At 27.6% G+C, this 14,293-nt stretch overlaps 1 protein-coding gene and 1 long non-coding RNA gene across 2 annotated transcripts in view; both read left to right on the plus strand.

The window, feature by feature from the left end:
• The window catches only part of LOC136075577 (uncharacterized), a 24,952-nt gene extending 11,031 nt beyond the window's left edge, over positions 1–13,921 (plus strand). The window contains exons 5-6 of the long non-coding RNA XR_010636025.1: positions 6,645–6,692; positions 13,630–13,921. This is a non-coding gene — a long non-coding RNA (uncharacterized LOC136075577). The remainder of the gene's footprint in view (positions 1–6,644; positions 6,693–13,629) is intronic.
• On the plus strand, positions 9,147–12,057 carry LOC136075068 (uncharacterized). Its single transcript, XM_065787304.1, has 6 exons — positions 9,147–9,439; positions 9,578–9,720; positions 9,970–10,179; positions 10,300–10,523; positions 10,735–10,899; positions 10,973–12,057. Exons 1-6 carry the CDS (start codon positions 9,147–9,149, stop codon positions 11,777–11,779), a joined length of 1,842 nt encoding a protein of 613 aa, XP_065643376.1. The 3' UTR covers positions 11,780–12,057.
• Positions 13,922–14,293: the final 372 nt, after the last annotated feature.

Here is a 14,293-nt window from a genome sequence, read left to right on the forward strand (position 1 = left end):
AGCAAAAACTAAAATATTAGGGTTCAATTTTATATTATTAATGTCTAATTTTAATTGTTTTTGGAATTCATTATTTATGTTTTGGAATTTTATAGTTTTAATTAAGTGTAATAAATCATTTTCAAAATTTTCCAGGTCAGAAATAAATGGTGGGGTATTAAGCTCCAAGTTTATACTTGTTGAGCACTCTTTAATTGTATTTTACCTAACCTAAACATGGAAACTAACAATTTCACTTACTCTCTCAAAAATATCCCGATCCCAGACAAAAAAAGTTATACTATTTCATTAATAGACAAAGTAGAACACTTTATTAAAAGAATTCGTTGGAAAGCCCATTTTTTCTTAAATTTTTTTCACCATCGCTGGATCATCAGGAAGAGTTACTAAATCTCAAAAAAAATTCAATTTATAGAAAAAAATATCTGAAAAATCTGAATTAATTTCTAAATGTAGGCACGAAAATAAATACCTCTTAAAAAATTATAAAAACAAATGACCAAATTAAACTATCCCCATTCCAAAGAAAATTATTTCATAATTACTTTCTGTAACTTCCCGTTAACAAAAAAATATAGTAATTAAAAATTTTTTATAATAATTTATAACTTCCTGTAAAATATTTTTTTCTATAAATTGAATTTTTTTTTGAGATTTAGTAACTCTTCCTGATGATCCAGCGATGGTGAAACTCCGAGTCGAAGATAAAAGTTAGATAAGTGTTTTTTACTAATTATTGCTCTGTTCTTTAAGAACATTGAGCACTCTATTTGTAAAATACACTAACATAATTTACATATATATATATATATATATATATTATTAATGGATCAGAAAAAATAATCTCCAATATTTTTAAAAATTTGAATATTTAACGAAATAAGTTTTGTCAATGAATCATAAAATATTTTTTCCAATTTAAAAAGGAGTTAAATTTTATTTGGTAATTTTACACAAAAGCTTTTTGATATTGTCTTTATGTTGCAAAATGCGTGTAGAGAAAAAACATTTTTTATTTGAAGACTGAGGTATTGTAATATTAGCACATTTGTAATGATACCATTTGACTGGACAATGAAAATTAATACACTCTGTCAAAGGAAAAAATTTTGAACATTTACACATGCAGAATAGCTGTAGTTGATTTGGATTCAATTTTCTTGTTACAATTTTTGTCAATGTAACTTTTTCAAAAACTGTTTTAAGTTTATCTTTAATCATATAACAGAATTTCTCAGATACAGAGTTTATCATTTGTCATGTTTCCATTACTCCAACAGACAATATTTTGTTTTGGTTACCATCATTTGTTGTTGTATTTGATAGTAATACTAGTGATTAGTTTCAATTAGACCATCTTTATTAAGTGGATAATTTTGGTCATCTTTCTACAACTCTAAGCTGTTTCTATATTTATAGAGAATTTCATTTAAAAAATACCCATTTCATGAAAATTTTTTTTTTTAATTCCATCTAAACTTGCTCTTAGAATAATCAACATCAATGTACAAACCCGAGACAGAAATGGAAAGATTTATTTGTTGTAGAGACATTGCATTCAAAAGTTTATATTTTGCAATACTTTCCATTTTAAGAATAATCTGTTGGAATATAGAAAACAATTTCAGATTATTACATTATTTGATTTATAAAGACTCGTGAGGGGTTATCAACATTTACATTGTACCCCATTTTATGAACAGATTCAGTATTTTATAAACAGATGCAGTGTTTTTCCTTTAAGTTTTAGAAAATATTTCCATAGTATTAAGTTGATTTTGATGAGATTTTATAAACAATTTTTGTAAAACTTTTGATTTTTCTGTAATTTTATCTTGGCTTTTGTTAATAAGCAATGGCTCATAATGAGCAGTAATTGGTTTAGCCTGATATATATATATATATATATATATACACTACCGTGCAAAAGTCTCCGCTCATGTGTAATATTTGCAAGGAACAGTAAATGCAATACATTTTAGGATGATTTTAAATATATAAAAAGAATAAAATGTTAACATAAAAAGTTGATGAGGCCAAATTATAATTTTGCATACTTTTTCCTTTTCTTTTTGTTTACCTTTGTTTTGTTGAGTTCTGCTGCTAAAAACATGGCAGAAATTTTTCTATATGAATAACCTTTTTCACGTAAAATACATATAAAGTTCTTCAGTATTCTTAATTAAATTTAAAACTGCACAAGGTTATTCATATAGAAAAATTGCTTCCAGGTTAAAAATATCCGAATCAGGTGTGAGATATGCTCTACAACGATTGCATGATATTGGTTCCAACAGTGACAGATCACGTTCTGGAAGACCAAGAGTTACATCACGGCAAGAAGATACGTTTATTGTTGTGTCCAGCAAAAGAAATAGAAAAATTCCAGCCACAATTTTAACAGCAGAACTCAACAAAACAAGGGTAAAGCCAGTATCAACTGATACTGTAAAAAGAAGACTAAGATCAGTCAACTTAATTGTACGCGTTGCTGCACGTAAACCTTTGTTGAGGGCAGTAAATAAGGAGAAAAGATTGGAATGGGCAAAAATGCATAAAAATTGGGGATTAGAAGATTGGAAGAAAGTTCTATGGACAGACGAGAGTAGGTTCGAACTTTTTGGTACCCGATGTCGCGTGCATGTTAGTCGTTTACCTAATGAAAGAGTGCTTCCTCAATGTATACAAAGTACTGTAAAACATGGAGGTGGTAATATTATGCTTTGGGGATGTTTTGGCAATGGGTTAACTAGAGATTTAGTTAAAATCACATCTACCATGGATAAACACATGTACCATAATATTTTGGTTAAGCACGCGATTCCATCTGGTATTTGTATAATTGGGAAAGGATTAATCATGGAGCAGGACAACGATCCAAAACATGCATCTGGATAATGCAAAAATTATTTGAAACTAAAAGAAAGGGGAAAAGTTTGCAAAATTATGACATGGCCTCCTCAATCACCAGATCTATCACCCATAGAAAAGTTGTGGGATGAACAGGATCGGAAGATCAGAGAAGCAGGTGAAACATCTTTTATTAATCAGCAAATGCTATGGGAACGTTTGCAAAAAGCTTGGAATGAGATAACAGCGGAAACCATGAATAAATTATTAGCCCGAATGCCAAGATTATGTGCTGCTGTTATACGCTCCAAGGGGCCTCATATTGATGAAAAAAAAATTTAACATTTACAACTTTGTATATTAACATTTTATTGATTTTATATATTTAAAATCATCCTAAAATGTATTGTATTTACTGTCTAATTCATTGTTTAATAAACAATTAAAAATAAACGCAATTTTCTTGCAAACTTTTGTTACTTTATTGAAATATTACAAATGAGCGGAGACTTTTGCACGGTAGTGTATATATATATATATATATATATATATATAATTCTAAAAAAATTAATATATATATATATATATATATATATATATATATATATATATATATATATATATATATATACAGCTGCGGACAAAACTACGTGAACGATTGCAAATAGTTTTTTTTAATGAAATTTTCAATGTCTTAAAATAAGTTTATAGTTTAATACTATATATGGTTGGATAGAGCGTTTTTTGCTCTATAAGACTGTGTAAAGTGTATTCTCTAATAATTTGTTTAAAATTAAACATATCTAAATGTTCAAAAAGCATCAAATATTTTGCGCGACAAAACCACGTGAACGATTATACAAACGTAAAAGAATAATTTTACTAACATCAACAAATAATAGATTCTAAAAAAAAAAAAACATTAATATTTAGTTGCATAGCCTTTAGAATCGATAACGGCCTTGCACCGTCTTGGCATAGATTCTACAAGAGTTTCTAGTAACTGTTTTGGTAATGCCTCCCATTCATACTGTACGGCTCGAAAAAGTTCATCCGGTTTTTGAAATTTGCGACCTCCCAAGCGTCGCTCAACTTTAATCCATAAATTTTCAATTAGATTTAAGTCGGGAGATTGGGCAGGCCACTTCAAAACCGTTATGCTATTATTTATGAGCCAATTTTTTACAGTCAAAGCTGTATGTTTAGGGTCATTATCATGTTGATAAACCCAATTGTGAGGCATTTTTTCTAAAGCGTGTGGCAACATTTGATTAGATAATATTTCACTGTACTGTAGTTGGTCCATTATACCGTTTACACAGTACAACGGACCAATTCCAGCCCAGAACACCCCCAAACCATTATATTGCCACCCCCAAATTTTACAGTTCCTATTGTATACTCTTTTGCAAATCTTTTACCTACTGGACGCCTAACATAACCTCGACCGTCGCTGCAAACCATGTTAAATATACTTTCATCCGACCACAAAACTGTTTTCCAATTTTCAACCGTCCAGTTTAAGTGATCTTTAGCGAACTGTAGGCGATCTTTGACGTGCCTGGGCTTAAGGAATGGTTTCTTTGCAGGTCTGTGCCCATAAAGACCTCCTTCGTTTAAACGCCTTTGAATCGTTCGTGTGCTTACGTTTTCCATGCCTGTTTGCAGACGAATTTCAGGGGCTGTCAAATGTGGATTCTCAAGAGATTCTCGCACAATTTTTCGATCAGTACTAAAAAATAAAATGTTAAACATTAAAATTAACATTAACATTAATATTATTAAGATTAAATATTAAAAAAAATAAAATTAAAGGAATATTACCGCTTATCCGTAATACGTGGACGACCACCTTTCTTAACGATCTTTTTGCTCTTTTCTCGGTGTATAATTTTATGTATTCCACCTTTTGACATCTTCACATGAGCTGCAATTTGCCCAATGGACCATTTTTCTTCTTTGCGCAAACGCAAAACCAAGCTTTCAATTTTTGAATCAGTTTGACGAACCATTATAGTTTAATTTTTTTAATTTTTTGATGTTAAACAGAATAATCTTGAGAAATTTAAATGATTGTAAGTTCTTAGAATACCAAAACCACATGAACGATTTTTAAAAGCACTGATTTCGATGTGAATATAATATAATTTGCATCAAAAATGACGCTTTTATAAATCGTTCACGTGGTTTTGTCGCTCAAAATTTTCGAAATTATTTTAACGTTTATACATGTATGATTTTATACGTATTATTAAAGAATACACTTTACACAATCTTATAGAGCAAAAAACGCTCTATCCAATCATATATAGTATTAGAGAAAAAACTTTTTTTAAGGTGTTGAAACTTTTGTTTCAAAAAATCTGCAATCGTTCACGTAGTTTTGTCCGCAACTGTATATACACACATATACATATACATATACATATACATATACATATACATATACATATACATATACATATACATATATATATATATATATATATATATATATATATATATATATATATATATATATATATATATATATATATATATATATATATATATATATATATATATATACATACACAATAACTTAACTTACTGGATTCTAATTACTATTTTGAGTTATTTATATATGTATATATATATATATATATATATATATATATATATATATATATATTTATATATATATATATATATATATATATATATATATATATTTATATATATATATATATATATATATATATATATATATATATATATATATATATATATATATATATATTTAAATATTCCTTCAGATTTTGGTTGATAATATCAGTATTGTGGTTACTCATCACACTGGTACTCTCAAATATTGCAACATTAATATGAAGTAGTGCTTGTAACTAGATATTGGTGCTTGTAACCAGATAGTGTTGCTTGTAATTAGTTAGCGGTGCTTTTCTAAAAATCGTCTTGATTTTGCTTCTTATTTCAAAAAAAAAAGTGTATTAAATTTACGTAAACTTTTTTGTTTTTGTTTTTCTCAACGTTTTTTTTTTTTTTAAATTAATTTAAATGCTTGTATTTATTTGAAAGTTTATTTAGAATAAAAATTAATAATGTTAAATTTTTAGAATAAAAATTATTAATGGTAAATTATTTTTCAGTTTTTTTATTTTAAAAAAAATCAAGCAATCAAATTTTTATGCTTATTTAAAATATTGAACCCTAGTGATGAATCCAAATGATGGGTTGTATACTAATATATTATATAATGTACAAATATTGAACCCATTTGATGTCTTAATGAACTCAAGGGATGTATTAGTTTATTATATAACAAATATGGTATTGGTGTAGTGGTAGAGCGCTCGCTTCATAAGCGAGAGGTTCCGAGTTCACGTCCCTGGTAGTTTGGCGCTTAACTTGTTTCTCCGCCGTGGCCTTGTTCGTCAAGGTTTGTGTTTCAGAGTTATAGAGTTAAGAGAGGGCTATAACCACAAGTAGCCTCCTTATCTGTAGTGGCCTTCTCGGCCTTGGGGAGGTGAATTACAAAAAGAAAATTAAAATAAATAATGAACTTAGCCATTATCACTTGGGTTTTGATTTGAACAAAATATAAAGTTTATTCATGTTGTTTATGTAATTATATTGAATATTCATTTTTATTAAGATTTTTAACTAATAATTTTTAGGTATATTAGATTTATTATTTGCAGTTATTAACTTAGGAAAATACTCTAGCATGTTAGTTTAAATTATTTTTTTCTGTTTTATAAATTAAAAATAATTTGATGTTTTTTATGAATTTATAGCTGCCTATAACAATATATGAGTCTATGTTGGATATTGTAAATGAACAGGTGAGATATAACATTATATGACTTTTATAACATTATATGAATCTATATTTTATATTGTAAATTAACAGGTGACTTATATAACAATATATGAATGCATGGTGGATGAAATGAACAAGTGATATTCTCTTGGTTATCAAATAGAACAAATAGAAACCGTGTAAATGTTCGTTACTTTGGATCAAGTTTCTTAGTCATACAACACACCAAGACTTACCATGACAACACACCAAGACTTATTTACAAATTTTAAGGATGTTGTTAAAAATTTGGATACAACAATGATATACCAAATATCAATGGACAGTCTATTTTTGTCTGACTTGAACTATTTTACATTTTCTTATTAATGTTGGAGCTTGCATATTGCCCATAGCAGTTTAAATTCTTTTAGAGTCTGTCACCTGTCACAAAAGAGAGACACAAAAGAAAATGGAATCTAAAAAATGTTTTGAATGTTGCTTATTCTATTTTACATGATGTTTGCTTATTATATAAATTTTCTCAACCAGTAACAGAAAATTGAGAAAATTTATCTACCCTCCTAACTTCTTTAAAACTTCTGCTTAGCAAGGTAACTTCTACTTTAGTACTAGCTCCATTTAAAGTTCACAAGCAATGATGAAGAAGGATCAAGTTTTTTACGTGACAATAAGTTACTGGCAATTACAGTTAGACAGACAACATTCTTTGTGAACCATCTGACTTGCTGATTGATATAAAAGTATTGACAAGAGAACCAATATGAATAGATATGATTCAAAATGTTTCTAAATGGTTCTTGATTTCTATTTTAGGCGGTTTAAAAACAAAAAAGTGTTTACCTTTTTTCTTTTTTTTTCTCAACATCTTTGCTTCCAACAAGGCTGCAAGCAACCACTATTAGAGTTGGAAGTTACTGGAAGAGAAAAAATGAAATTTGTAGAGCAAGATAACGATTGACAGACAACTTAAAAGATTGCAAATTATATGAATCAGGAAAGCAAGATGAAGGAAGTGAATTCCAAAGAACTGATGTTCGAGGAAAAAAACTGTGCGAATAAGAGTTTTAGGATCAGTCACAGAAAAAAAATGAGACTTTAATGAATGATGAGTAGCACGAGAATGAGTTTTAGTAGATGGCACAAGAGACGCTAGCTCTTTAGAGCAGTGTCCATTATAGTATTTATAAGAAAGAAAGAGAAGCAACACTAGAACGATGTGACAATGGTTGAAGGCTGGCTGCAAGAGCAGGTCCAACTATGTTTAAAATGGAAAAATTTGGATTTTATCTAAATTAAAGTTCACCAGCCACTGTGAGTCCCATGCTGTAGCAGAAGTGAGATCCATTTCAAGCTCAAAACCCCCCACGAAGAGAGTGTTGGCTTCTTATCATGACTAGAATAAATAGTAGTATCATCAGCGAACGCCACCTAGATGTGAGAATTTCTTAAGGATCGTTAATGTAAGTTAAAAAGAGTATAGGGCTGAGGACAGAACCTTGAAGAACCCCTGAAGTAACAGGATATGAAGGAGGGTGCTGTCTGTCGGGTACAACTTTTATGCTGTGATTGAAAAGAAAGAATTCAATAATCTTAAAGATGTTACCAGATACAACATAAGAAGAAAGCTTATGGAGAAGATCAGCATGCCAAACTTTATCAAAAGCTTTAGAAATGTCAAGAGCAATAGCCATTAAAAAAAAAAAAACTTCAAGATCATTTAATTGCTTCTTAAGTTATATTTCCTTGCTATTTTAAATATATTTGAACCTTTTCTGAACAAATACCTTACAGTCTATCCAACAATTCCATTTACTTTGATGTAAAGAAATGATAATAAAGTTGCTTTAAGTTATTGCAAAACTAGTTGTCCTGGAAAAATGCAGAAATGCTGGAAAATGTTGAAATCTCCACCAAAATAAAAACCACACACATATGTGTGTGTGCAAGTGTATATATATATATATATATATATATATATATATACATATATATATATATATATATATATATATATATATATATATATATATATATATATATATATATATATATATATATATATATATATATATATATATTTGGGTGGGGCATAAAACACCAAAGTCATTAAAAAAAATACCATAATAATTTTTCTGGTTCCTTTTGATATGTGTATTAAAAAAATGTAACTTTTTTTTTTTTTATGGGTACCCCTATGGTTGGTCCCAGCAGTCCAAAAATTAGAAAATTTATAATTTTTGTAAATAATAAGGGGGCAGGGTCACTTACAAATATTTTAAAGATATCTTAAGTGTTATTTTTGTAGCCTGATATATCTATTTTTAGATTATGTTTTATTTTATTGCAAAAGATGATGGAAATGGTCAGCCTACCCATTAAAATACATGATGTTTATATTTGGGAGGTAGGGGGGAGGGTTAATTACAAAAAATTGGTAATTTTTAAAATGTTTATCTTAGTGTAAATAAAAATAATGCAAACAAGCAATAGTTATGGAAAAATATCTCATCGTGAAGTTTTTCTTGTTGGAAAAAGAATTGGAACAATATTGCAATATTACCATTACAGAAATCTTATGCTAAGAGCTGATTTTCCAAACATTTCCTCAGTTAGTATAGCTTCATGTCCTCTTGGTGATTTCTTTATTGCGCAATGTGCTGAATTAGGCAGTTGTCTCCAAAAATGTTTACCATGCGTTGTTTATGAGGTGAAGAAAATATGGCAAAAAGCAGGAATTCATTTTATTAATACTGACAAGCATATCAGGTTTTTATAAATTTAAAATTTTTAGTTTAATCCAATTTCAAATTTATGTTATATAAGTAGCAATTATAAAGTCATACAATTTTATATACTTATAATAAATTACATTAATTTTAATGCATTCTTCTACATTTGTTTTAGAGACAAGATTGTTGACTTAGAAAAGAAGAGAAAAGATTTAAACAAACACAGGAACCGTTTAAGTACAAATTTAGTTTTAAAAAGAGAACAGTTTTCAAGAATGCTAGAGAAGGTATTTGATGTAAGTCAAAAGAATTGTGAAGGTATTATTATGAAAGATAAAACTAAAAATATAAAAACTAGAAGAGAAGATGCAGATTTTCTTAACGACCAGAAAGGAGCGCTTGTTTAGAAAATGTTGGGTAAAGATAAAGTTTCACAAAAATTTGTAAAAAACAAAACAAAAAGAGAAATGAAAATAAGAAATTAAAGAACAAAAGAGTCCGTAAGAAAACAGAAAGAGTTGGTTACTGAGAAATATGAAAACACAACAAAAATTTTTAATACTTTAGATGATAACCAAGATGAAGAGTATCTACAGCCTTCTAGAAAAATTAGAAAATCTAATGTTGTTCCTCATATCATTCCAAAAAATATAGGAAAAGATTTAGCTCCAACAGCATCACGATATGGAATAAGTTCGACTGCACTGAGTGCAACTCTTGCTTCTCTTATAAATAATCGTTCTGGAACGACAGATGATTTTTCTATTTCTAAACAAAGTATTTTGAGGCAGAAAAAATTAAGTATAAGAAAAACTGCGTGTAATATTAAAGACAACTTTATTACATTGGCTAAGGGTAAAAGTCTTACTGTGCATTTTGACTCAAAAATTATGTAAGAAATGAAAGAACTTGGTAAAGAAAAAGTTAAAAGAGTAGCTGTACTAATCAGTTCACCAGATCTCTCAGAATCCCAACTTTTGGGTATTTTAATTGTGAAAGATGGCGCTGCTGAGTCTCTTGGGAAAGCAATCAAAAAAACTTTACAAGACTGGGAGCTATTTGACTATGTTGATTGTCTTTCTTTTGACACCACAGTTACAAATACTGGTTGGCTAAAAGGAGTCTGTACTCTTATTGAGCAGTGGAGAGGAAAAGCTTTAATTTGGATGGCTTGTCGTCATCACATTTAAGAATTACATATACAGGTAAGTATTGAAAAAATCATATAATATTTTTATATTTATTTATATATTTAATTATTAATATTTCTTGATGAATTAAATGCATTATTAATAAAATTTATTTAAATGATTTGAAATAAATATATTTTAGCACTTTTTAAATGTTCTTACTGGTGGTAAAACAAGTGGACCAAAGACTGAGTTATTTGATAGGCTGAAGGGTAATTGGAAATCGATTCTTGAAAAGAAGATAAATTATGATAACCTAAAGAGATTTGACTCAGAAAAAAAAATTATATCTTTTTTGGAAAAGCAGGTTGGTTTAATTATCCTATTTAGATTAATGTGTTTAATTATAAGTTTTAATAATTAAGTTTTTTGAAATTTAGGCTTCTGAATCATTAACATTCCTTCAAAATTGCCTAGATAATGATATATTTCCAAGAAATGACTACCAGTATTTTATACAATTAGCAGTTCTTTGGTTAGGTGGCAAAGTAACAAAATTTCAGTTTAGATTTCCAATGGCTTCGCATCATGCCAGGTTTATGGTACAGGGAGTTTATTATTTAACATATGATCTTCTTCAGCCACATTTCAGTAACTTATGTCTTAACATAATATCATTGCAAGAGGGAAAGCTGATTTATGAAATTGCTTCATTTACAGCACTATTTTATGTTCCATGGTTTGTTAAAGCTCCTATCCCTGCCATAGCACCTTCTTTAGATCTAAAAGCTATTAACGAAATGATACAATATTCTGAATTCAGTTTCAAACCAGCAGAAGCTGTACTGATATCACTTAAAAAGCACAATTGGTATTTAAATGAAAGATTTGTGGTTATGTGTCTTGCTGATAAATGTTTACCTGTAGATCAGCTACAAAAATTAGCTCTTAAGTTAGCTCAAACAGCGAAGCCCACCAGTTATAAGATGGGAAAACTGAATTCCGAAATTTTTACTGACAATGAAAAAAAAATAACTAAAAATATTAAAGATTTTATTGGTCCTGAAAGCTGGTTTTTATTTGATTTAATAAAAATGACATTACATGAGACAGAATGGCATAAAATCAGTTCATCAAACTGTGAAAAATTTTCGGGTTACATTAGATTTAAAAATGATGTCACTGGTCGCCTTGTTGTTAATGATAGTGCACAACGTGCTATTAAATTTAAGTCAAGACTTTATTGAAACTTTCAGAAACGAAGAAGATAGCCAAGCTAATTTATTAGTTGTTGCAGATCATCAGGTAAAATTTCAGACAACAGAAAAAAAATCTTCATTAAAAACTTTAAAATAATCTTTCTTTAAAAAATAAATGCAAATGTAAAAATATTTTTTATTTAAAATATGTAGGAAAAAATATATATGCCCCCCCCCCCCTACCTCTCAAATATAAACATCATGTATTTTAATAGGTAGGGCTGACCATTTCCATCATCTTTTGCAATAAAACAAAACATAATCTAAAAATAGATATATCAGGCTGCAAAAATAACACTTAAGATATCTTTAAAATATTTGTAAGTGACCCTGCCCCCCTTATTATTTACAAAAATTATAAATTTTCTAATTTTTGGACTGCTGGGACCAACCATAGGGGTACTCATAAAAAAAAAAAAAATTACATTTTTTTAATACACATATCAAAAGGAACCAGAAAAATTATTATGGTATTTTTTTTAATGACTTTGGTGTTTTATGCCCCACCCTAATATATATATATATATATATATATATATATATATATATATATATATATATATATATATATATATATATATATATATATATATATATATATATATATGTATATATATATAACAAAATATTTTGTAATATAATTATTACATTTTTAAAAGATTTAATTGTTCAATAAAGTTTTTTAACAAACATTGAAATAAAAGACTTAACTTAGAAATATTAACAAACAAAATATACATAATAAATCGTTAAAAATGACTTTATAAAAAACCAAAATCAAAATAGAATAAACTAGCAGTTTAATTAGAGAGATAAATGTAACATAAGTATAATGAGTTTATTATGTGATGGATTTTTTATTTTAATATGGACTCTTTTACCTTTTATTTTTGTTTGGTTGGAGCAAAATGTAAAAAACCTCAAAAGAATTACCGTTAGGCAGATTTTTGCAATTAATTAATTGATTCAAGTTATTAATTGATGCATTTATATACAAGTTATTAATTGATGTTGATAGAATTTTTTTTTATCAGTTTTAAGATAATTTATAACACAGATTTACAATGACAAAAAAAAAAGATTTTTTTTGTCTTTTAAATCCCAGCCAAGTATTTTTGCTCAATTAACCAAACAACATTTACGACCAAGTTATATATAGAGTTAATCGTAAAAAAAAAAAATTGATTATAGCAAGAGGGAACAAAACTAAAACGTTTTGTAAAAGACTTGGATTAGTCTTTTATAATAAGCTAATGTCAAAAAGGAACTGGATTTTTTAATAACCACATCTGAAAAAAGGAAATCTGGTTCTTTTTTAATTGTAACTTTCAAATTTTATGTTTTTAATGAAGATGATTTAAAAGTTCTTGGGATACATTCAGAATCAAAGATAACAATTATGTCATGCACATATTGTTTTTAAAAAAAATGTACAAACAAACATAAATTAAAGGTAAAAGAAGCGCTTCACATTAAATGAGAAAATCCTTTACCTAATAACTTTTATTTAATTAAACTGCCAGTTTAGTTTATTTTGATTTTTTTTATATCGATTGGTTATTTACCAAGTCTTTTTTGTAATAATTTTTATTAGTTTGGTATGAATATATTTTGTCTGTTAATGTTTCTCTGTAAAATCTTCTATTTTTAATATCCAGAGTTTTTATTTAAGATTAAGTCTTTTGAAAATGTAATAGTTATGTTAAAAAAATGTCAAGAATAAAAAATATTGTGTTATTTTTAAGTATATGAGTGTTTATATAATTATTTTTGTAAATAGTTTGAATGAAATTTTATTTGTGTATCAAGTGTCTGTTTTTATTATATTTTTATTATAGCCTCGAACGTCATTCATTGAAATAAGTTACACTTTGGCATCTGAAGAAGCAGAAAGAATCGGTGTTGATCATGTTGCTAGGCTATCATCAACTGGTCACTCAGATGTATCTCAAGGTTCTAATAAAATATATATATATTTTGATTTGTCATGCTAAATTAAACAAACTTAGCGTGAGAATTGATATGCAAGACTTACATTATAGAGGAATAAGTATGCAGTTAGATAAATAGAAACATGATATTAGACATGAGAATTGTCCTGAGATAAGAAGATTTCATTCTGTTTGTGAATTACTGTCCCTATTTTTATTTTTTACTGTCAGTTGTGTAACCTCCAGTTTTTTCCTGGTCGCCCTTTGGGTCACTGAAATAATGTCTTGAGTCATTCTTGAGTCTGATTTTTTGGTAGTTTATCTTAAATACGGGGAAAAAATTAAAAAAAAAAGTTAAAATAAAAGCCTACTAAAATACACCTAATATAATAAAATATAACTAATAAGAAACTGTCAAATTAAAAACAAATTAATTATATTTATTTTAATTATATATATTAATTGTTTAATAGTATTGCAATGGAAAAAGCTATGTGTAATGTTCTTACTTTTATTTATTTTTTGTCATAATTGATATCTGTTTTTTTTCTAGTTTTTATTTTGTCATTGA

This window comes from Hydra vulgaris, chromosome 01, assembly GCF_038396675.1.
Source record: "Hydra vulgaris chromosome 01, alternate assembly HydraT2T_AEP".
Lineage (NCBI taxonomy): Eukaryota > Metazoa > Cnidaria > Hydrozoa > Anthoathecata > Hydridae > Hydra > Hydra vulgaris.